Source organism: Pteronotus mesoamericanus, unplaced genomic scaffold (genome assembly GCF_021234165.1).
Source record: "Pteronotus mesoamericanus isolate MK-2021 breed Mesoamerican mustached bat unplaced genomic scaffold, CSHL_Meso_final contig_20, whole genome shotgun sequence".
Taxonomy (NCBI): Eukaryota; Metazoa; Chordata; class Mammalia; order Chiroptera; family Mormoopidae; genus Pteronotus; species Pteronotus mesoamericanus.
In genome coordinates, this window is record NW_026555085.1 from 32,682,418 (window position 1) to 32,704,206 (window position 21,789).

The 21,789-nt window shown below is 37.2% G+C and overlaps 1 protein-coding gene across 1 annotated transcript in view; it reads left to right on the forward strand.

The window, feature by feature from the left end:
• The window catches only part of COL19A1 (collagen type XIX alpha 1 chain), a 331,895-nt gene extending 317,480 nt beyond the window's left edge, over window positions 1–14,415 (forward strand). Inside the window, exons 50-52 of the mRNA XM_054569553.1 lie at window positions 7,224–7,352; window positions 14,033–14,110; window positions 14,288–14,415. Of these exons, the coding sequence (XP_054425528.1) occupies window positions 7,224–7,352; window positions 14,033–14,110; window positions 14,288–14,415 (335 nt within the window). The remainder of the gene's footprint in view (window positions 1–7,223; window positions 7,353–14,032; window positions 14,111–14,287) is intronic.
• The last annotated feature ends 7,374 nt before the right edge of the window (window positions 14,416–21,789 follow it).

The following is a 21,789-nucleotide window of genomic DNA, read 5'->3' on the forward strand; positions in this document are numbered from 1 at the left end:
ACAGTTAAGCAGCATCCTGCTGCCTCTTTTTTTCCTTAGCAGTTTCACAAGAGAGCTGGGCCAGTGGCAGCTAATGCTTATCTCTGCTCGGCTCACCCCTGCTCATCTGCGGCCTCAGGAGCGATCCTCTGTGCTCAGCAAGCCATGGACTATCAGGAGGCTCAAGGGAATTCTCCGGAGGTTCTGCTCCCCCATTTTATCATCGCAGGTGTGAAGCCCTTCACCGGGGCCCAAAATTTGGGGTCTCCCCATAAAGCTTTCCAACTTCCTTTGAGAACTCCCGGGTGGCCCTACTGATACAACACCCCCACAGACCCCACACTGGGGTCCCTTCTCCAGGCCACCCAGCCCTCCTTCCGCATCCCGATACCTCGTCCCAAACCTGGCCGTGGTGGAGGAAGGCGTTTTTCCTCCAACCCCAAGTCTGGGTTTCTGGTGGATCACAATGCACAAACATACACTCAGCTGAAAGCTAAATTCCCAGTTTTATTGGCTAACAAACAGGTCAGATCCTTTTGTAAGCAAGGTAGCCACCCAAAGCAAGACAAATGCTGTGTGTCTGTTTCTTTTTGTAGTATTATGAGGACTTTACAACTGCCAGTTATGCTTCCCACGTAAAATTAGGGTTTTTCTACATCTGAGAAGCTTGTATCTTGCTATGATAAGACCCTATTATACTTGGAGACGTGCACGGAGAATTTACCACCATATGTAGCAGCGATTTTCAACCAGTGTGCCACAAGAATTTTTAAAATATGCAATACCTATTTAGTCAGGGACACTGACCTCTTTGATTTTCCCTTAGATTTCCAAATAAAAACATGACAACAGCTGACATGACAATAACTGTCGTGGTGTGAATGAATCAAAATAACTATTTTTTTTGTCAGATCAGCAAAAAATATACTATTTTTTGGTGTGCCGCAGAACTTTACTAATCCGTTTATGTGTGCCATGAGATGAAAAAGGTTGAAAATTCCTGCTATACAGGACTTTGGACACACATCTGGCTCTTTTGATTCTTGAGAAAAACTTGGAGCTAACAAGGCCACACCTGCAACTGTGGAAAAAAGGAAGGTGAGGGCTAAGTGCCCCCTGGGCAATATTTCTGCCTCCAGATGCCCCGTGTCCAGGAAAACACTTTTCCTTGTGTTTTCTCCATTTTTATACACATGTATACGAATATGTAGTCTCCTGTTCTTTTGCTTCAAGGTTGCAACATGTCCTTTTGCATTTCTACATATAAGATATTCACCTTTGTATGTATTTGTATATATGCACATCATCTGATAGATACACATAATTGGATCTATAATATAGAGAGTTTTTAAAAATATTTTCCATAGTATAGTTTCTATTTTATCCCATCTGCTTCTTTCTGTTTCTTTGTTTGGGTCTATCATTCAGCTTATGGGATGTCCCTGGTCGTCTGCACCCGCGTAAGAGTGGGTCCCAACAAATTGAAAGCTGTGGATGTATGGTGAGGCTTGCCAATCGTGAGCTTCTCTTTAGATCAGTCTAGCTGGGATTTTTAATTGTGGGATCCTCAGACTTCAGTGTCTTTAAATCTTTGCTCTTTTTCTGGTCAGATTCCCCAAAGGAGACACTTTCCTTTCCCCTGGCTGCCAGCATTTGGGGAGCAAAGTTGGAGAACAGGGCCAGGGCTTCAGCACTGAACATAAAAGTGCTTATTTATTCTCCTTTTTTTCAGAAGTGAAGCCCAAGTCTCAGTGGAGTTCATGGTCCCCAGTGCAGAGACTGTCTGTTTAGCCTTTTCAGATAATACACCTCAATCCTTTGCTAGGCATGGGGAAGGGGAACTACCCAGCTGCACAGAGCAGAGACAGGGATTTCTTTTCTTTTCTTTTCTTTTAAGATTTTATTTATTTATTTTTAGAGAGCGGGGAGGGAGGGAGAGAGGGAAACATCAATGTGTAGTTACCTCTTGTGCGCCCCCTACTGGGGACCTGGCCTGCAACCCCGGCATGGGCCCTGACTGGGAATCGAACCAGTGACCCTTTGCTTAGCAGTACGGTGCCCAATCCACTGAGCCACACCAGCCAGGGCAAGATTTCTAAGGCTATTTCTTAAACAGGCTTTCAACCAGTTCTCCATATTTTAGTTTCCATCCATTACCCCCATTTCCACATGTAGCTTGCACTGCCTATTCCTAAGACTTTGACAAGTTTTGTGGTTTGACAGCTATCTGGTTCTCAGCTTCCAAAATTTTATGTTGTCTCCTTTCATAGTTTCCATATTCCTGTGGTGTTATGCCTTTAAAAATAGCTTGTTTTTCAGGGATTTAGGAGTTAAAGCAGAGGCACGTGTTCAGCCCACCATCTTTATTTACCCTCAATAACATTTCAAAGCAACATGTTTACAAGGTGGCAAAGAATTGGGGCAGAGTTAAGTGCAGCAGTAACAATCTTTGAGTCATGATGAACCACCAAATGAATATGAATTCATCAAGTGATGCTGTTGAATTCACAGTTAAAATGGAATTATAAAATAATTATTATTAAGATAAAAAAGGAAATTATTCTTCTGATATTTTTGCACCTTCGGGGAGAACTGTATCTAGTTGTGGTTTCCACATTAAAGATATGTGTGGAAAAGCCCTGGAACAGGGGAACCGAAAAGTACTTTAGAAAAAAAGAGTACCAAGCCTATGAGTAAAAGTTGTTTAACATGAAGACTAAGAGCTAACAATATTTTTAAGTATATGACTGATTTCCCAAGAGAAATACTCATTAACTACTTTCTGTTTCCATTACGTGCTAACAAAAGAAAAACTTGAGGCAGTACCAAGAAAATGGACAATTAAACTGTGAATGGGCATTAGGAGAAAAAGACAACCCCCTCTTTTTGAAAATATTTACAAATTCTACCTCTAAAAGAGAAGGTAAACGTGGGCTAGATGACATCTGAATGTCCGTTCTCCATATAGGTAATTTCCTATTACATTCATATTAATAGGTGCATTATGTTACTGAGCCCCTTCTCCAAGGAAGGCAAGCCACTGGTCTCGTTTCTTACGGTGGCTGCTGTGGGTTTGCCTTGACGGATGGAGTATGTGAGTTTGGTTTATGCAAGCTGCTATCTGCACTCTTCAATTTCCTGCCTCATTAGAAAGCATAGCCAAAAACAGTTTAATTGATGAAGGATCCCTGAAAAAAGAGGAAAGGCAGTTTAAAAATACATGTCTTTACAATTTATTTAGAGACTCAGAAACATATTATTTTAAATTATAGAGCATTAGAGTAGGGTTCAGAAGTAATTACTCTTATGCTGAATGACTATAACTGAGCATATCTTAACACTAGATTATTTACAGCTAGAAGCAATTATTTTTTAAATTTTTCTGTTTTATTAAAAATATTAAAAACTACCACAGGCAAATTATCTGTAAACTTAATTCATACACGGAAGAGGGAAAATTAATACTGTGAATACTTGCATTTAGACATTGAAGTATTCAAAGAGATATGACTTAAATTTTAAAAAATTGTACTGAAATATGAATATTTAAATTCAAAACAACAAATATTTTGCAGTTTTGAGTTATAATAATTGAATTTTATATTTGTTTATAAAATATTAGTATCATAACTACATTCAATATAATGATTTGCAAAATTATAACTATATAGTAATTACAAATGTGTTTATCTGTTGTTAATGAAAACAAATGTATTGTCAATCAACCAAACATGTCCCAGGTGTGGATAGTCAGGTAATGAAAAGTTTTACTGGAAGGCCAGTGATTTCTTCAGATCCTCATTGGTCTCCCATCATTGTCAATCAGTCTGCAGGTCCTGGGAGCATTGTAATGTTTTCATTCTGCTTACTTTGTGATTTGAGAATGTGAGTGTAGAGTAAAGGCTCTTTTGATAATTTCAGCTAATACTCCACATTGTGGGGGAGGGGGCTTTTCTCTTTATAAATCTACTTGAAAAATTTCTTTGTTTTACTTTCTTAAACAGTGCATGGATCTGCCATTTTTTTTAAACAAGTTTTGTGGGGGTTTTTTTTAATTGAAAGCCCATTAAAAAATAAGTTTTTCTCAGGAGTAATTTGCTTTTTATCAAAAAATTATTGAAACACATTTTTTAAACAAAATGTGCCTTTGCAGTCCAACTAAGAACCAAAGTAAGTGAAAAAAATTGGAGAAATCTGAAGTAACTCTTGACAGGGTCTGTATGATTTGGCCTTTGTTTTGTCTAACTGGTAGATATAGTTTCTCTTTCTGTCATTTGGTCTTTACTGGCCAACAAATACTAATTTAATTAGTGAGCATTTTCTGGGAGATTTATCTGCATCAAACCTATGCTGAACTTTTCACATTAAAAAATTCGCCTCGTACTACATACTACATGTATCCTTGAAAACGTGTGTATAAGTTAGTTATACAAATAAAATCATTTTAATATACTTTTGAAGAAAATATATGAAAAGAAAAAAAAAGAAACAATGAGGTTAATTTTTGTCTGTGAGGACAAAGATATTGCCTTCCTCCAGTCTCCTATTTTAAATCTTGTTATATACTATTAGATTTGTTAAATGAGATATATGAAATATAAGCAAACCAACTGAATTAAATAAAAACCCCAAATGATGGAGTGTATTTATAATCGACTTCTGATGAATTTGCATTAATTATTTTACCAAACTAATTCTATATAGTAATAAAATACTGAATTTCAGGTGAAATTTAACTGAACAATGGCCTATATAGGATTAATGACCAAGAATTTGATAATAACCCTGGAGTGACTATTTAAAAAATAATTCTGAGAAGGAATGTCTTATAATCATGCTGTGTAACAGATTTTTAATCATAAAATGAAGCTTATCATAAGATTATAGGATATGGGGCTTATAAAAACATGGATAATAGTTCTTATTGAAATAATAATCTCTTTCGAGTGTTCTCCATGATTCCTGAATAAGAGCACTTAATAGGGAAGGTATAAAATGCCCAATAAAAAGCCTTGCTTACAGCAAATATTTAATATAGATAATAATATGTTTTGTATAGGAATTTATTTTAGAGTAAAAACTCTTATTTAATTTTCATATGCATATTTTCTTTGAACTTTCTCATTTTTTTAAAGAATGTAATAGAAACATATTTATTGACATGGAAAGATATCCAAAATACCATTGTTTTAAAAAGAAAATATTTTCAATTTAAACCAAGTTCATGTCAATAGTAGAATTAATTCAATTATGTTTCTTTGTGCTTTTGGTAGTTTCAAAATTTTCTACAATGTATTACTCATGATACATCAGACACACCTGGGGCCGGCAGAGGTCTCCGTCCAGACAACTGCGGCCTTGGCCCCAAATCTGTGCTCACCCACTGGTGTTCTGATTAGTCATTCTGCTTCCCGGAACTGTGATAATGTGCCCCCTAAATGACAGGCGGCAGCATCCTGTGCTCAGAAACAAAAAAGCTATGAATTAAAACTATCGATTTGAACTTTCTCATGTTTTAAGTCCTTTTGATTGAGTTATTAATACACCAATGTTCTGTAGTGTATATTCACTTTCATACAAAAGCATTGTTGATTTATTACTAAGTCTCTAAGTATTAATAGTTGCATGCCACCTACGCCACCTCTAAAGATGCTCTCATGGCATAACGACTTAGCTCACCTGAGGAAGGAACTTTAAACAGTTCCCTCGTCCCTCCCTGGATTGTTTCTGTAGGACCCAGATGAACAGTGTTAGGCTCCTGGAAGTTTAATAGATGAAGAAAACAGCAAATGACAACAGTAGGTTCCTTGGGCACCATTGCTTATTGAGGGAGTATTCACTTTGCAAAGGTCCCATCACTCAATACTTACAAAAGGTTTTTTTGACATTTGTAGACATCCTGGATAATTTGTTCACTTCCCATAACTTACATGCTTTGAGTGTCAATGTTTTCTTCAGGTTCAAAGAAATGTATGGAAACTTATTGTTGTCTGCACTATGTATACAATTGGAATTTAGTGAGAGCATGCTCATCCTCACTAAAGTAATGCTGAATTTTTTCCTTCGGTCAAATTAGACATCCTTCCTAGTAAAACCTTGGCTAAATAATGGGACTGACTAATTGGGAATCAAACCAGAAAAGTTAGTAATATCGAGAATGTATAAGACATTTTCTTCCAAAATTAGTTGTTGCCAAAGTACAGTATTTTCCCAGTATAGAAATTAAAACAGTGATATCACAGTGAATATGCAGCCAATGACCACCTTTTCAATAAATGTACCTCTTTATTGCTAATGCAGTTTTGTTCAAGGATATACAGTGTCAAGTATTGTATGCATTGTCTTATTGCTGCATAAGAAAGTACCTCAAAACTTTAGTGGCTTAAAATGACAACATTTATTATCTCACGTTTTCTGTGGACCCGAGACTTAAAGGGTTGCCTATTTGTGTGGTTCTGGCTCAGGGTCTATAACGAAGTCAGTCAGGATGGTAGCCAGAGCTGAGGTCATCGAGAGGCTTGACTGGGGCTTGAAGACCTGCTTTCAAGTTTACTCATGGGGCTCTTTGCAGGTGGCTTCAGTTTGTCCCCATATGGGTCTCTCCACAGGACTTCTTGAGTGTCCTCACTGCACCGCAGGTGAAACAGTCTAAGAGAGAGCAGCCAGAAGCCACAGCACCTTGTATGACTTAGTTTCCCTGGTACACACTGTCAATTCTGCTCTTTTCTACTTATTAGAAATGAAAAATAAGTTCCAGGCCACACTCAAGAATGGAGGACTTAGGCTCCACCGAATTCCATCAAAGGGAATGTCAAAGGATGTGTGAAGATATTTTAAATCACATAGATTCACAAGATTATTGGAAAGTGGCTTAAATTTATTTTAAACCATTTTTAAAATATGAACCTAAATTCTCTCCACAAGTCATTGCCAGAGGTGAATTAGATTATAGGTTATTGTTCTGTCCACTAGGTCGGCAGAATCTCTGAAGCACTGAAAATTCTGAGGTCCTGTGATCAGCACAGCCAGTCTGTATCTGAATTCAAACAATTTTGTGTGATCCATTTTATTTGACCAATCAAAAAAATTTTCTCAGCAATCAGACCAGTTGGTAAATTTGAAGTGCTTAAATTGAAACCCAAACAGGGTTTTCTGGTTGAATTTTATGTAAAAAAAAATTGAAAAATTTTTACATAAAAATATTTTCATCATATAATATACTCTTTTCCCTTTCATAAATGAAGAGAGGATGGCTGTGTTCCTATCCCAGCTCAAGCTGCCAGCAGCAATGTTGGCTGCTCAGGCTCAGGGGAGGCCTGGTCCACCAGGAAAGGACGGGTTACCTGGGCCACCAGGAGACCCTGGGCCCCAAGGTAAGTCTTCATGTATAACATTTGCTCACCAGTTCTTCAACACTCAGTATTTATAACATGCTAATCACAGTTAAGAATATGAATATATATATAAAAAATAATGATTTAATATAGAATATTAATATTTGACAACCTGGGAACAGATTTTAATTATGACGCCTTCAGATTTAAAACTGAATGATAATTATCTGCTAATCTGAGTCTATTCTAATAATAATATTTGTTGTGGTAATAACAGCAATAATAGGTGCTTATATATCACTATCTGGGAATCTCAGAATTGTTTTTGCTGCCCTGCTGATGTACATAGACAAGAATCATCATCTTAGTGTCTTAAAGAAACTGAGGAAAAAGTCTTAAGAGAAGTGACTATAAGTAGTGATTTGGGGCCAAAATATATTTTTGAGAAAATTTAGAATCCTTTTCCCTCTAATAGGCCTTGTGAAGGGTAACTTTGGAATGTTAAAGAATTTCTCATAGGGCTTATAAAATTTTTAAAGCAAGACCTTACTTAAATTGGCAAATAATTGACAGACAAGATCTTGGATGTAGCTTAACTAAATTAATCTGGCAAAGCCATTTTCTAGAACTTTGTTAGCAATCACCAAAGGGACCAAATAGACCCTGGTTTAGAAGATTCACAACTCCGACAAGGAAATATTAAGTCCAGTGTGCACATACCATGAAAAATGAGACCAGGGAAGCTACTTTTCATGTGCTACCACAAAATGAGCTCAAGAGCCCTCCTCCTTGAAATAATCAAAAGCTTGTATAAAGAGAAGAGAGAAAGTTAACAACAAAATTACATAAGAATACAGTCCAAAATACCGTATGTGCAGAGAATCATCTTTCACTAGTTCCCTTTCCTTCCTACTGCTTTTCTGTAACATCAAGGCTGTTTTCTTTTAGAAGCGCCCCAAAGTGATAGGCACACCTTCTCTCATCTGGAAAGAGCAACAACTGCCCCCCCCCCCACCGTTACAGTGTCTGTTAGGGCCCTAACTTCCAAGAGAGTGACGAGGCTTCTGGTTTCGTTAGCACAGTATGAAACGACAATAGTAAAATCGCTGTAGTTTACCTAAACAGTACAGTCTATCTTTCCCTTAAATCACAGAAGGTTTTGGCAGATAAAGTGTGGCATGAGGTGTAGCCTTCTGGGTGTGCACTGTTATGTAGAGGGTGGTTAATTATTATCTTTCATTAGTTGGGTCTGTCCTGAAGTCAGAGTTTATGAGACTGGAATGAAAAGCTTGTAGGCCGATCTGAAGATGTATGATGCCTCAAAAGTCGTGAAGAATAAGGACTGCTAACCCCCATAGGAGAAAAACATTGGATGGATGCTTCAAACAGTGGCCTTCTAAGAGGACAAGGACAATGGAAAGTCAGGATCTGGAGGAAAACCGTTCTCGAACTGGCATCACCTGTTGACACGCACACCTGCCTTCAGACTGCCTTCCTGTGCAGGAAAGGCTCATCTGGAATGTTCTCAGTCAAAGGCCACCCCGAGTCCCCGGTGTCACCGAAGCTTTTGCAAACCAGACTTCTGTTCACCACTTGATTTACCTTCCCTTTGTGAAGGATTTCTGTGGATCTTACCTGCTGTTCTGCTGAGGAGATCCTATGGCCTGCTTCCACTCCTGATGAGGATTTTGGAATCAATTCTTGAATTGAAAGACTTCCCCAAATAATTTTCAACTTTTTCAAAACCAAGGTTTAGTAAACTTGACAAAATTCTTGTCTCTCATCTGAGGGTTTCTGACAACAGACATATCTTGACTATAATCCAGCTCAGTGGCTCCTCAGTGTTTGCATGGTATCTCCTTTTCAGTACTTGTTACATGCCAGAAATGCAGCAGAAAAAATAAAGCTTGCAAATATGGGATTCACTTTTTAAGAAATATTTGCCTGTCATCATGCTATACTGACAATCTTCTCTAAAGCCACAGAGAAATCGGACTGTACAAAGGAAACCAAGGGGCTGCCGTTTGGTTTTCGGTGCCTCCCCAGAAGTTCACAAGAAATTGACGTGTTGTTCTCTGGTAGATAAATAGATACAACGTGCTCAGAAGATGAAATTATGCATGTAACTTCAAAGCTTTGCTCCGCTTGATGTAAAAGTTTTCTCAAAAAGAAAACAAAAAAATGTGTACAAACCTGTTACCCCAGTGACCGTGCAAACCTCAGAGGCTGCTGGCTGAACTAGTCCTCTTCTTGCACAGCATGGTGGAGCTTGAGAAAAAGATGGCGTGAGGAATGCAGCCCAGAAAGGGAAATGAAATGTGGGCACTGGGCAGCTGTGTGTTCTGCCCACTCATGAATTCTGTTTGGTGGTGGCTCTCTGAAATTTCTAAAAGAATTATTTTTTTCCACTGTTTTTCACAGAAGAAATCCATTTTCATTTGAAATAAAGTGGTTTGGTTTGAAACATGCCCTGCAGAATGAGTCCTTTATTATTTTACTATGTTTAGGGAAAGACAAAAGTTTTAAGGGGTCTGTCTCATTCATTTCCTGTACTTATTTTGAAAAGCAGGAGACATGTAAAAAGCAAGGAGAAAAATTGATGCAAGAACATTGGAAGCACATGATCCAACTTGGAAATAGAAGCTACTGCTCCTACCAGGGTTGTGGTCATGAAAACCGGTAGACTCTCTTTGAACGCTCTGATCTTGCAGTGAAAATAGTGAATCATTCTAATTCCCAAAGGGAGTGATTGTTAGCATCTTTTCTAAATTCAAAAGCATTTCCAGGCAGTTTTATATTTTACTGCCCCGTGGGTTTCTGATGATTGCCTGCCCACTGCACACTGAGAGCACTATCCTTGATGTGGTTCCCACCTCGGGCCTGCAGTGTGGGGCCTGTTGGCTTGGGCGGCTTGTGGGGAGCAAGGCTGTGCCACATTAGGCTCAGAGAAACCTCCTCCATCCAGCTGAGAGCTCAGTCCCATGTATGAGCAAGAGAGGCACATTTTCCTAACAGACCTTAGCCTCCTGAGCATGTTTTATGAGAACTTCATGAGGAGGGGAACGAAAAAACATGGGAATTACCTTCTGGAGGGCAGGCCCCTTGTAGTACAGGCTTCCCCCGCTAGGAGCGTGTTCTGAGAACTTTATCAGTGCACCAGCTGGTGTTGTTATGAGAGGCTGTGTTTGGTTTCAGTGAATTTTTTTGAAAGACTCTTTCAACATATTTGCCCATTTCATGATGGGTGATTTACAAGTGTGCCTGCCCACACTGTGCTGAGTGTTCAGCAGTTTTTGACCAAAAATGGCATGACCCCGGTGCCCCACCCTCCCTATTTACCTAATCTTGCCCTGAGCAACTTTTTTTTGTTTCCCTGCATGAAAAAAGTCCTCAAACAGAAATGTATTGCCAATGTAGAAGAGGTGAAACAAAACATGGCAGAAGCACTAAAAGGCATCAAAATTGAGGAGTTCAAAAACTGTTTTAATCTTTACAAAACTGTCTTGATAGGTGTATTACATCAAATGGAGAGTACCTTGAAGGCAACCGAAGTTTAAACATGTAAGAATAAATACATAATATTTTATTTTAAAATCCTAGGGGTTTTGGGTCCCCTTGTATTTAAACTTCTTCCAAAATGCAGTTGGTTCCCTGCCTCTGTGAAAACCCAGAACAGATGCCACACTTGAAAGCCTTGTCCTTTTAGGGGAAACAAACAAAACAAACAAAAAAAAAACCCACACTGTTTTGGATGTGGAGTCAGGAGAAAACAGATCCAGTCATTTCATGTACCTTCCATCAGTTTTGAAAAGACACTCTTGGGAAGGACTGTACTTACTTTTGAACTTTTAAAGTTTAGCTGTTATTGGTGTATAATGAAAGAAACTTGCTACTATTTGTAAACCAGTGGCTCATAACATAGTTCATGTGACTGATAAAGATTTGACCATTGAAATTTGTTAGCAGTAGGGGCCTCAGGTAATGGGAGGCACGTGTGTGTCAAAATGACTGAAGAGCGCCGTGGGCCATAAGCAGGAGAGAGCAGAGAGGCTGAACAACTTGCAAGGCTGGAGAGAGACCTCCACATGAAAAATTTCCCTCCAAAAATGCCAGTAACACTCCTTTACTGATTTCATTTGTCCAGTATGCATATAGATGCATGGATTTATAACTTTGGAAGAATATCCCTGCAATCAAAATAGAAATCTCCCTACTGGAAATAAATAAAGCCTGCCATCTGAAAAACTACAGCGAGCACCAAATTTCTTCACTGACTAGTACCTCTAGATGCTTTAGATCGGGACCCTGCTGTTGTTTGAGCTCTGCTCTCTTACATAAGCCACAGTGACATCAAATTGTCATCCCACATACTTCTAGGACATTAAAATACTTGTTCATTTGCAGATAGACCAGCCTTTTAGTCTTTTCCAAATTTCAAGGGAGGCCTCCTCTAACTGGGTGAAAAGCTTAATTCTAGAAAGTAGGAAAGCTGTTATTGACTTTATTAGTATTCTAATCTGAAGTTCTATTGTGAAGCAATTTTAAGATAAGACCCTAAGACTTTATGGCAGCCTTCATAAATAATCAGTTTGGGACCTTATGCAATTTAACAGCTTTATCTATTAATAGTAGGTTGCTATTAACCTAATGAGCTGAGAAATTTGTACAAATAAATTATTATACTTGGTGGGAGAAGTGTAAATGTTACCTCATTTTACAAATACACAAATTACTGTTTCTTGTTCTGTGATATCATGTTCACTTAAATCTATGTGGAATAATATATTTTTTGTCTTAATTAAAATCTGAGAATTAAATTTAGAAATGTAGGTTTTAGCAGATATATCCTTCATTTTAAATTGTGTACAATCTTGTTAATACTCTTTGTTAATGAAAAATTCATATATCTTTACTTATTTTTCTTTCTTATTGTTTAGCCTATGATCTTAAGCACTTACTGAGATAGCTTAAAGGTCAACTTTACAATCTTTCTGTAACAGTAAAACCTAGGTTGGATTATCAAATATACCACAGGCACTTAATGTTATTTTACCACAGATAAGTTTAAATAATGCATTTGAAAGGGTGCTTTCAAAATGGCCCTAAATACAAACATTTTTTGTTGTTGTTTACATATGTTAAATGAAACTCACTTATAGAAAAGAAACCCTGGGACTATCTTAGAGTTGAATATGTATCAACTTAGGGTACTGGGCCCCCAACCACTTTGCTCTCTAGGATCTAGGGTTGTACTGAATAACTGTAATACAGTTTTCAGACAAAAATGTGTGAAGATTTTCCATTGGATATATTTCCAATATGCACTTCAAAATATATCCTGAGAGTATATCCTTTTTCCACTGTTTTCACATTTATGATCAGGTCACATCTCCAAAGCCAAGAAATACTTATGTGGTGATTACATTGCTAATGTGGTTTGGATAATAATGTATACACTGTATAGTCAAGACTGGTAACCCCAAAACTGATGTCCAATTCTGAACAACAATGGGAAATAATTGGTCCTATATGCTGTTCATAGAGAACATTAAACTTTCTCCTCCTCTCATGATTAGCTATAATAACACCTTTACGGGCAGGCACAACTAAGTTAGGGCCTATTGTTTCCTACTGAGGTGCTGTCCTGCTCTTTGCCCTTCTGCATGTCTACATGATTCTGCATAACTTCTCCGTTCACTCAGGACCAGGAAAAAACTGGAAATTAAAACTCTCTTTACTCTCACTGTGAAACTCTTAGAGCCACAGGACTTTTTCTTCAAAGTCTGACACTGAAGCCATTGTATAAAACAGGATTTTTTAAAAAATGTTTTATGCTTTCTCAAAGCAGGGATTAGTCTTGTAGAGGCACAAATTGCTCTAAACCTTTCTACCTGAGGGGACAACAAGCATATTCAGTAATAAGAATGATTTATTTAAAATATACAGAGATCTTCAACCCAGGGTATTTTGCTAAAAGTATCTTAAAAAATGAAGTGAGTTTAGAAGGATCCCTCTCTCTTTTGCTTTCTAGAAATGGTGAAGTTCCTTATCCTTTGGAATTATGAACTTCCATGTTAAAACAGGTGGTTGCTGCTTTAACTTTACTAGAAGGGATATCATTTGTGATAGACCGCAACTTGAACTAAGTCCTGATTTTGTCTCCTCCTGACTCTTATATGGGTGGATTCAAACATATTCACATTCTCAGTGTCATTTATTAAAATTAATTTTTGTTCCTTTTATTCCCTCTAAATCTTAGACTAAGGTCCAGTTTCTTGTTTCCACATTATTTTGTCCTTGCGGTAAGAAGAACTCGTTCAGTATACTCATATTTAGCCTACACCGACGCTCCAGCCATAATTCCTATTGAAATGGCTCACACACCTTGTTCTAGCTATTTGAAAGATTTGAATGATTGATTTGAGTTATTTATATAGCACTTTCAGTGCCCAAAATCTCACTATCAAACATTTGACTAGTTGCACTTTTGATACTACTTGCATATTTCTAAGACCCTTATTGCCTATTACCTCTAATCTGTTTGATATGTAAGTTCAATATGTGCTTCATGGGAACAGCTAAAATAGTATATTAGCGATATGTTAAGTGAACAAATTATAGAAATATCCTAGACTAGAAACATGGTTCTTCTTCGTGCTGTGTTGCCATAGAATTCTCTTACTTTTTTGTGTCTCTCTTTTTATGTATCTCACCCTTAGGCTACCGAGGACAGAAAGGAGAAAGAGGGGAACCTGGGATTGGGCTCCCAGGTAGTCCGGGTCTTCCTGGGACTTCAGGTAATAGTGATATTTACCTTCACAACACACGCAAGCTTCTAAAGCCAGGAGCCATGCCCTTTCCCCTGTGGCCCTTGTGTGTTGCTACAGGAGAAGTTGAATAACCCATGTCGGCTGGAGTGAGGGAGAAAGAGCCGTAGGTGATTTGCGTTCTGATGGGGTCTTTTATATCATTAGCTCCAGGTTTGCCAGGTTCACCAGGTGCCCCAGGTCCCCAGGGTCCCCCAGGACCGAGTGGAAGATGTAACCCGGAAGATTGCCTCCATCCTGTATCTCATGCCCGTCAGCGGACAGGTGGGAAATAAACACACCTGCAGAAGACTTGATTTTTGGTGATATCTCCTTGCTGTGGGAGCTATCTTAATACTGTTAAACCCTCATGATACGTGGGGGTGTTTTTCCTTTGGTGTAGGCAGACATTAAAAGCAACAATTTGAATCCTATTCCTATAATAATTGTGATATCAGAATTTTAAATTTTTCCCAAATTCATTCCATATGTCTTGCTTCACCATTACTGATTTTTATTCAGGGTTTTCTATGAAATATATAAGCAAATCTTATCATTAGTTTTTCTTCAAGAAAAAATTGCATCTTATGATTTAGTAAACTGATGGAGGGTAGATTTTGTACTCTCGCCAACTTGTATTTGGCCTTTGATTTCTGAATTTTAAAGTTAAAAACTTATTGTGAGGTTTTCTTGGTGTTTAAATTTACTGTCATTGCTAAAAATTTCATCAACATTTTTGATATAGTGCATTGCTTCTGCTTAATGTTTTTGACTACTTTTCATAGCTTAAGAATTCTTATACCATCCTACATCCATCCTACTTATGCAGAGAAGTAGATAGGCAATAAGAGTTTCATGGTATAACATATTTTGGGAAAAAGCAGAGGCTGTTTTATCAGGGAGCCCCAAAACCCACCATAGCCAACCATTGAAACAATTTTGATACTTCTGTATAATGAGCCCTATTCAAAGCAGTCACCACCAGCATGAACATTTACTGCATGAAAAGGGAGGAATGAAGCCCAATTGTATGAGTTCCACAGGTAAAGCCTGACACTGTGGTCCCTTCGTGGAGTTTCTCAGTTGGGAACCAGAAAGCTGTTTTCCCTGAGAGGTCTTTGGTGGTGACGGCACCAAGCTGTCTCTGGTCCTAGCGAGATCTTTGGGCCCCTGTATCCATCATCCTTCTGACCTCATCACTCTCAGACTTTAAGACAAGAACCAGCCATCAGAACAAAGGATGAGACTTGTAGTGACTGGAAAAGAAACCCCCTTCCTAGGAGATGAATGTGTGGTGTGGGCAGATGCATATGGATGAGGAGAAGACCAGACGCTCATACAGAGAATCGTGTTTCTCCAGAAGCTGCAACAAGAGGTACAGGGTAGCCAAGAAAAGCCATGGGACTGAATATGCAACCAGCACTCAGACCAAAGAGCTGACACTCACTTCAGGGGAAACCACCGGGGCTGCAAAAGACCATGTCTTCTACCAGGGAATGAAAATGCATTGATCACTAACCAAATCTCAAAATGGTATTTCTATTGCCTAATTATACATTATTTGGAAAAACTGTGGGTTGAAAACAACGATTTTCTACAACACCGGGCATGAGGATGTTGCTGAAATCTAAGTAACGGGTCCCTGAGAGCATGCCACTGCAGACAGCCCTCCTTGTCACAGAAACCAGGAGGTCACCCCTCTTCAAGGGACAGTGCAGATTCCAGTCTGGCCAAATCTTGCTAGGATGATTGCTTGTATCTGTTCATTGAAAAATGAGTTTAGAAAGGCAAACCTACTGAAGTTGGAAAAGCTGTGAATAGAGTTGTGTAGGACTCATGCCTAAATTAAGACAGGCTTTGTTCAAATGCACCCATGAGTTGAACTGGTTTTCATTATAGATAAATGAACTGCTGGTCAGGTACTATCTACATGGCTGTGCATACATACAACCTTCTGGTTATTTCATACTGAATTATGTTGTATATTTCAATTCCAAGTTTATTTTATTTTTCAAGGTTATTTTATTTATTTAAAGTGTTTTTTAACTTAAAATTGATTTTATTCTTTCTTTTCTTTCCTGTGCAATACCTACAATGGTGCTGTGTTTTAAATTTATGCAATTGGAATATACATATGCATTTTTTAGTAAAATGATAATATATCCCCAAAAATGTACAGAGATCTAAATCTGGTGCTATGTGTATATCTTGAGCTTTTAATTTGTTGAACTTCAATGTGTTGAATTTTCTGAATGCTTGCAGCTCATCTGCCACCCATTAATTTACTTGAACTTGTCAGAAAGCTAAACATTTTATGTTTTCAAAGATTATTTTTTCATATTAATAGGTTGTTTATCCTTATGCCTCTGCTAATCCAGAAGTATTTATTTTAGCATTTTAATGTTTTCACACACTTTTTTGCTGACAGTGATCAATGTAGTTTCCTTTGTTTTCTTTGAGTTGATCCTTTCATCTACATCAAAGGACTCAATTCATTTTCTTGTTTTATAACTTCTGTTTATTTTAATTCCACAGAATATGTCATACATCCTTTCTTACAAAATCTTTTTTCTATAAATTCTGTTAATGCTGGGCTGGTTTATTCCTGTTTCAAGAATTTGGATTTATTCAGATGATGTAAGTGTATGTAGGGAGAGGGAATATAAATGATATATGATGTGTATTACAAAATAGAGCTATCACAATGTCTCAAGCTCATTTTTATAGCTAACATATATGACTAAATATACCTTTGGCAAAACCGCAGAGACAGCGCTGTGTCCGCACAGGGCGAGCCTTTCCCACCCTGTGGTGACTGCGCCGTTTGCCTTCCAGCACGTCCTCCTGCGTCATCTCTGTTCAAGTGACATGCGAGACTGGGTCCAGCTAATATGAACACCCAATCAAGTTGGGATTTGGCATTTGCCTAACTTTTTTTAATAAAAAGAAAGTAAATAATTAAGGCCCCAAGGTAGGGTGGGAAATTCTCTCCTAAATAACTTGGCGGTTGCCAACTCTCTTGTATTATTTTATTCCATTCCAAGGCATTTGTTTACTTTCACACATATGTCAGTACTGTCCGCAGCAGGGAAGAAGAATGATCAAATTTCCTGATTTATCTCTTTTTTGGACTCCAGACAACATAAGTATTTAAATACAAAGTAATTATAGGCCATGATGACAATTAATCATTAAAACAGTGTTTGCCCTGTATAACTATTTTTGAATTCCAGTCAAACATTTTATACCAAGATAAATTAACACCTCAAGTAGAAATCTTTCTATGCAAAGTACAAGGTATGATGGCAACTAACAGTTATAACCTTTGTAATCTAAAGAAAAAAGGAAGAATCATTCAAGAGGTTGTTCATTGTTCTTTCCTGCTGAAGACATAAACGTTTTATCCTCAGCATAACAGAAACACAGCCAGTCTTAACCTTTGAAATTTTTCATATTGCAATCAAACTAATTTAGTAAATGGTTTTAATCCCATATGCTTTTTTTCTGTATTTCATGACATTGTTGAAACTTTAAGATTTTACTCACTTACATTATAGAGCTTAAGTAATTATCTTAATATATGTTCTCTGTAAAAGTTGTCATTTGATGTTTGGGTCATGAAATAATTTTTTTAAAGTATGCTTTATAAGTTAAATAAGATTTAGCCTTTCTGCAGTATCTCTCATCTGTTGAGAACCTGTGATATACCTCCTTTTGTCCACAAGATGGTGTTTAAAAGAAATTTGTGTCAGAACTGAATAGTCTTGCAGAAATACAAGGGGAGAAACCGTTTAGTGGACAACACTAAATCAGACCTTTGCCTTTGCACTTTTTTTTACTTTTGTAAATAATTTCTCATTAATTTATGTTTGTCAATTTGTTTTGTTAATTTATATTTTTTCTTATTTTAAGTATCTCTTTGAAGCAGACAAAATAACCTTTGTTAGTTCAATTTTATTTTTTCGATGGATTTATACACCTAGCTAACTTGCAAATTTACTATTTGTAACTTTAGTTTGTACACTACCCTCATATTTTAATGATTAACATTAAAACACCTAAGAAATCATCCTACCTTTTTATACAGGAGATATACTCTCTTTTGACAGACAAGTAAAAAGCATTTACCTTAATACAAGAGGTGACCATTTATAAAATTACACAATGTCTAAATCTTCATGTTGCTCAAGGTACTTAAAATTTTACAATTAGATTTGTATAATATCTCTATTTTTCTAGAACTATATCACAATTTACAAAAGTAAGATAAGGAACACTATTTTTCAAAATTTCATTTTAGTTTTCCTAACATTGGCAGTAATATCCTGAGACTGAGAATTTCTAGGTTAAGTTACATGCTTAAGTCTTTCAATGAATTCTCATAATAGTTTTGCAGATTTGTTCATTGCTCTTGTTCTTAAATCATTTTTCACTTTGGTTCACGTCCATCTTCTTAAGACACAGTGTTTCTCATCATTGTTTCCCAAAGTTCTTTCTACCACTCCAGTGCTGGGGAAAGCACCCTCCTTTTACACATTTCCTCTCAGAGATTACAGACTTCTAAGAGGAGGAGATGCAGAAAAGAGTTGAATTTGTATCTTTTATGCCTATGTACTTCAAAGTGACTTAGCCCTTTGAATTGTATTCATTAGTTGGCTAGTAAAGGTAGATTGATTACATTAAGTGTGTTTAACTACTAGGAGTGTCAGGAAACAAGACAAATGGATGTATCCGTTTTCATTGTGTGGTGTACCCAAACATTTTTCTCGACAATATCATGCCAGAGTAACCGATCACTTTAGTCAAATTGAATAAAGAGCAAGGTGAACACAGGGGAAACTTATTCAGAGAAACAGACCTAGGACAGCAAAAAATTTACCTCAAAGGTAAGGCAGGCCTATAAATCCAAAGCCAAGTCTAAGAAAATCTAAATGGGAAAAAAATTCCATGTTCAGGTCCAATCGTGAGAGTTATTACAGTACAACTCAAGGAGTTAGCTACTTAGCTACTTCATGAATTTGTCAAAAGTGAGTACTACCAGCAAAGTAGGAGATTTCACCAAACTTAGGGGGTAGTTCAATAAGGTGTATGTTTTTCAGAGGGGGTGTGTTGCTTGACCCTAATAAGCTTATGGGTGTAAAGATGGTAATTACAATGTTTTATTTTGCTGTATTATTTAAGGTATATTTTAGGGACATTTTTCAGTGTATTAATATATTTAAATTCAGACTGTTGTATGGCATATTTTATAACTGTGTTAAAAACATTTTCCCATTTTGTTTGTTCTCTCTCTTACCTCATCAAACTACTTAAGATTTGATTCAACACACTCACGTTAAGTGAATGGCACTGGTTTTATTCTAAGTGTTATGTGGAAATAATGCTTTGAGGCCTTGATTCCTATATATTCATGATGCATAATAATGAGCTTGTTGCTTATCTCAGCAATAAAGAGTTTGACCCTAAATCAAGAAATTCTAAGGCGCAGTTATTAACAGCACGGCTACTCTTCACCACGTCTTGTGGCCACAGTGCCACGCTTCAGGGGCCTTCTGTCAGGCCTCGGTGGCAGGACTGCTCCAAAAGCACTCGCATACCACGCACGAGCCACACAGATGCCAAAGACCCTGTACATTGGCCCATGGCAGGGTGCTTGATTGCACCCTGCTGGTAATTATATCCTTTTGTTTGTCTCGTGGAGCAATGCATAGTTCATGCTAATCAGATTTCTAACTCATCTCTGTGGCCGCTCCCAAAAGGTCTAGGCTAATGATGGTGAATGAGAATGATAGGCAGAAGCAAAAGTCAGAGAGCAGGCAGTCCTTTGCCACTTCTGTCCCCCACAGTGATCTCTCTAAAGTCATTCGCACTCCTCAGGGTGCAGGGGAGGGACTGCACAAGGTAAAAAATATCACAATTAATCATAAATATAAGCTCTTCATCATTAGTCATAAGACAATAGGCAATAAGATAAATACGCTGTATATTTCCTTAACAGAAATTAATCACATCAAAGCATGCCAGTGGATTTATATGTTTACTTACAATTTACTTACACAGTTCTTAACTATTCTCATCTTCAATTCCCCTTACGTGTAGCAAATCAACTAGGTGTTTGCTAAGGAATATTCTTAAGTCTTTTCACATACACATTTTCAACATGGAGGGCAGAGGCAAATTCAAATGAATCTCAAAAAGAAGGTTACTTTCTCAGAACCAGTTTCCCTCATTTGTTCTCTCTCTAGTTATTCTTAGAAAACTTGATTCAAGAGCAAAATGTGAAGGCATATTAAGGGGGAAGTTAGCATGGATTGCCATTTATTAAGACTATTAATAATATTATTATTATTAAGACTAAAAATAAAGCAGTTAGCATCCACTTCCTGATAATCTAATATGGTACACTTCCTCTAGTTAATTATTTAAAGAACATTTGAGCACGTGTATTTATAGTCACACAGTATAGTCACCAATTTTGATTTACTATGTACTGAGCCACATGGACTTCATACCGCCATATCCATGGCCACATCCAAGGTCACTAAAAAGGACTTAGTGCACAACTGAGGATTTATTTTACTCTATGAAATGAAAGGACTAGATCTATATTTATTGGACACAAATATCCTCTTTAAAAATATACATTTAAAATCATTTATGTCCATTGTGGTTCACTAGTGCTATTTTTATTATTATTGCTTTTTCTCTCCCTTTAAGGGCTACCAGGAAATGTCTAAAAGCGGTGTGATATTTGGTATGATTTCTTATATTTCTTGTGATCTTTCCCCTATATTGGTTTATTTTAGGGTTATTCTACATCAGAGACACCATAATAGCTAAACATTAAATAATACAATCAGAGGTAATCTTCTGAAGTAGGGATTTACCTTAAGTTTATTTCCAGTTGCAAATAAATCAGATTTAACTAATGAAGTTTTAGAATGGCAATATTTGTTTAGTCAGCTTGAAATATAAAGTGTCTGTAAATAATCAAGTCAATCACATAACTGACAGAACTACTCCTTCATGCGCTCCTGCTAGATGGAGCTCAGTAATCCCAAACCATGCTGGTGAATTTATGTGCTCAGTCAGACTGGGAAATGACTTCCAAAGTCCTTAACCAACCTGTCAGATATTTGGGATGAAGAGCATATTGTAATGCTGCAGAAGCACTGACTAGAAATAAATCAGGAGTCACTTGCCCCTGAATAACATGCCTGTTTCTAACCAACTTTAATTATTTACACACTCCTCTCTCAGCAAGGGCTCTAGGTGACACTTCATCCAACTTTTAAAAAATATCTTGAAGAGGTTTTAGAGAGTTCTGTTTTGCCAGAGAAAGATATTTGGTCTAATTCAATATTTATCAACTTTCATGGAAAGGCTTTGCTGGACACTTGTCTTTGCAATTTCTCAGACAAGTATTTACTGCTTCATAAACTATTTCACTTAACTGAGTTTAAAATGTATTGTTCCCATCATCCAGTATGTGCTCGTTTTACATAATCTATTTTTAAGTTCAGAGAGTTGTTTCCAATATTGATTGCGGCACCTGCGGAGCTTGTTGTACAGCCTTTTATATATCAAGTTTGTAAAATATTTGAATGAACTGTTCTTTGAAATTTTATTATTTTTAATTTCCTTATGAATATTATATTGCATAACTGAGA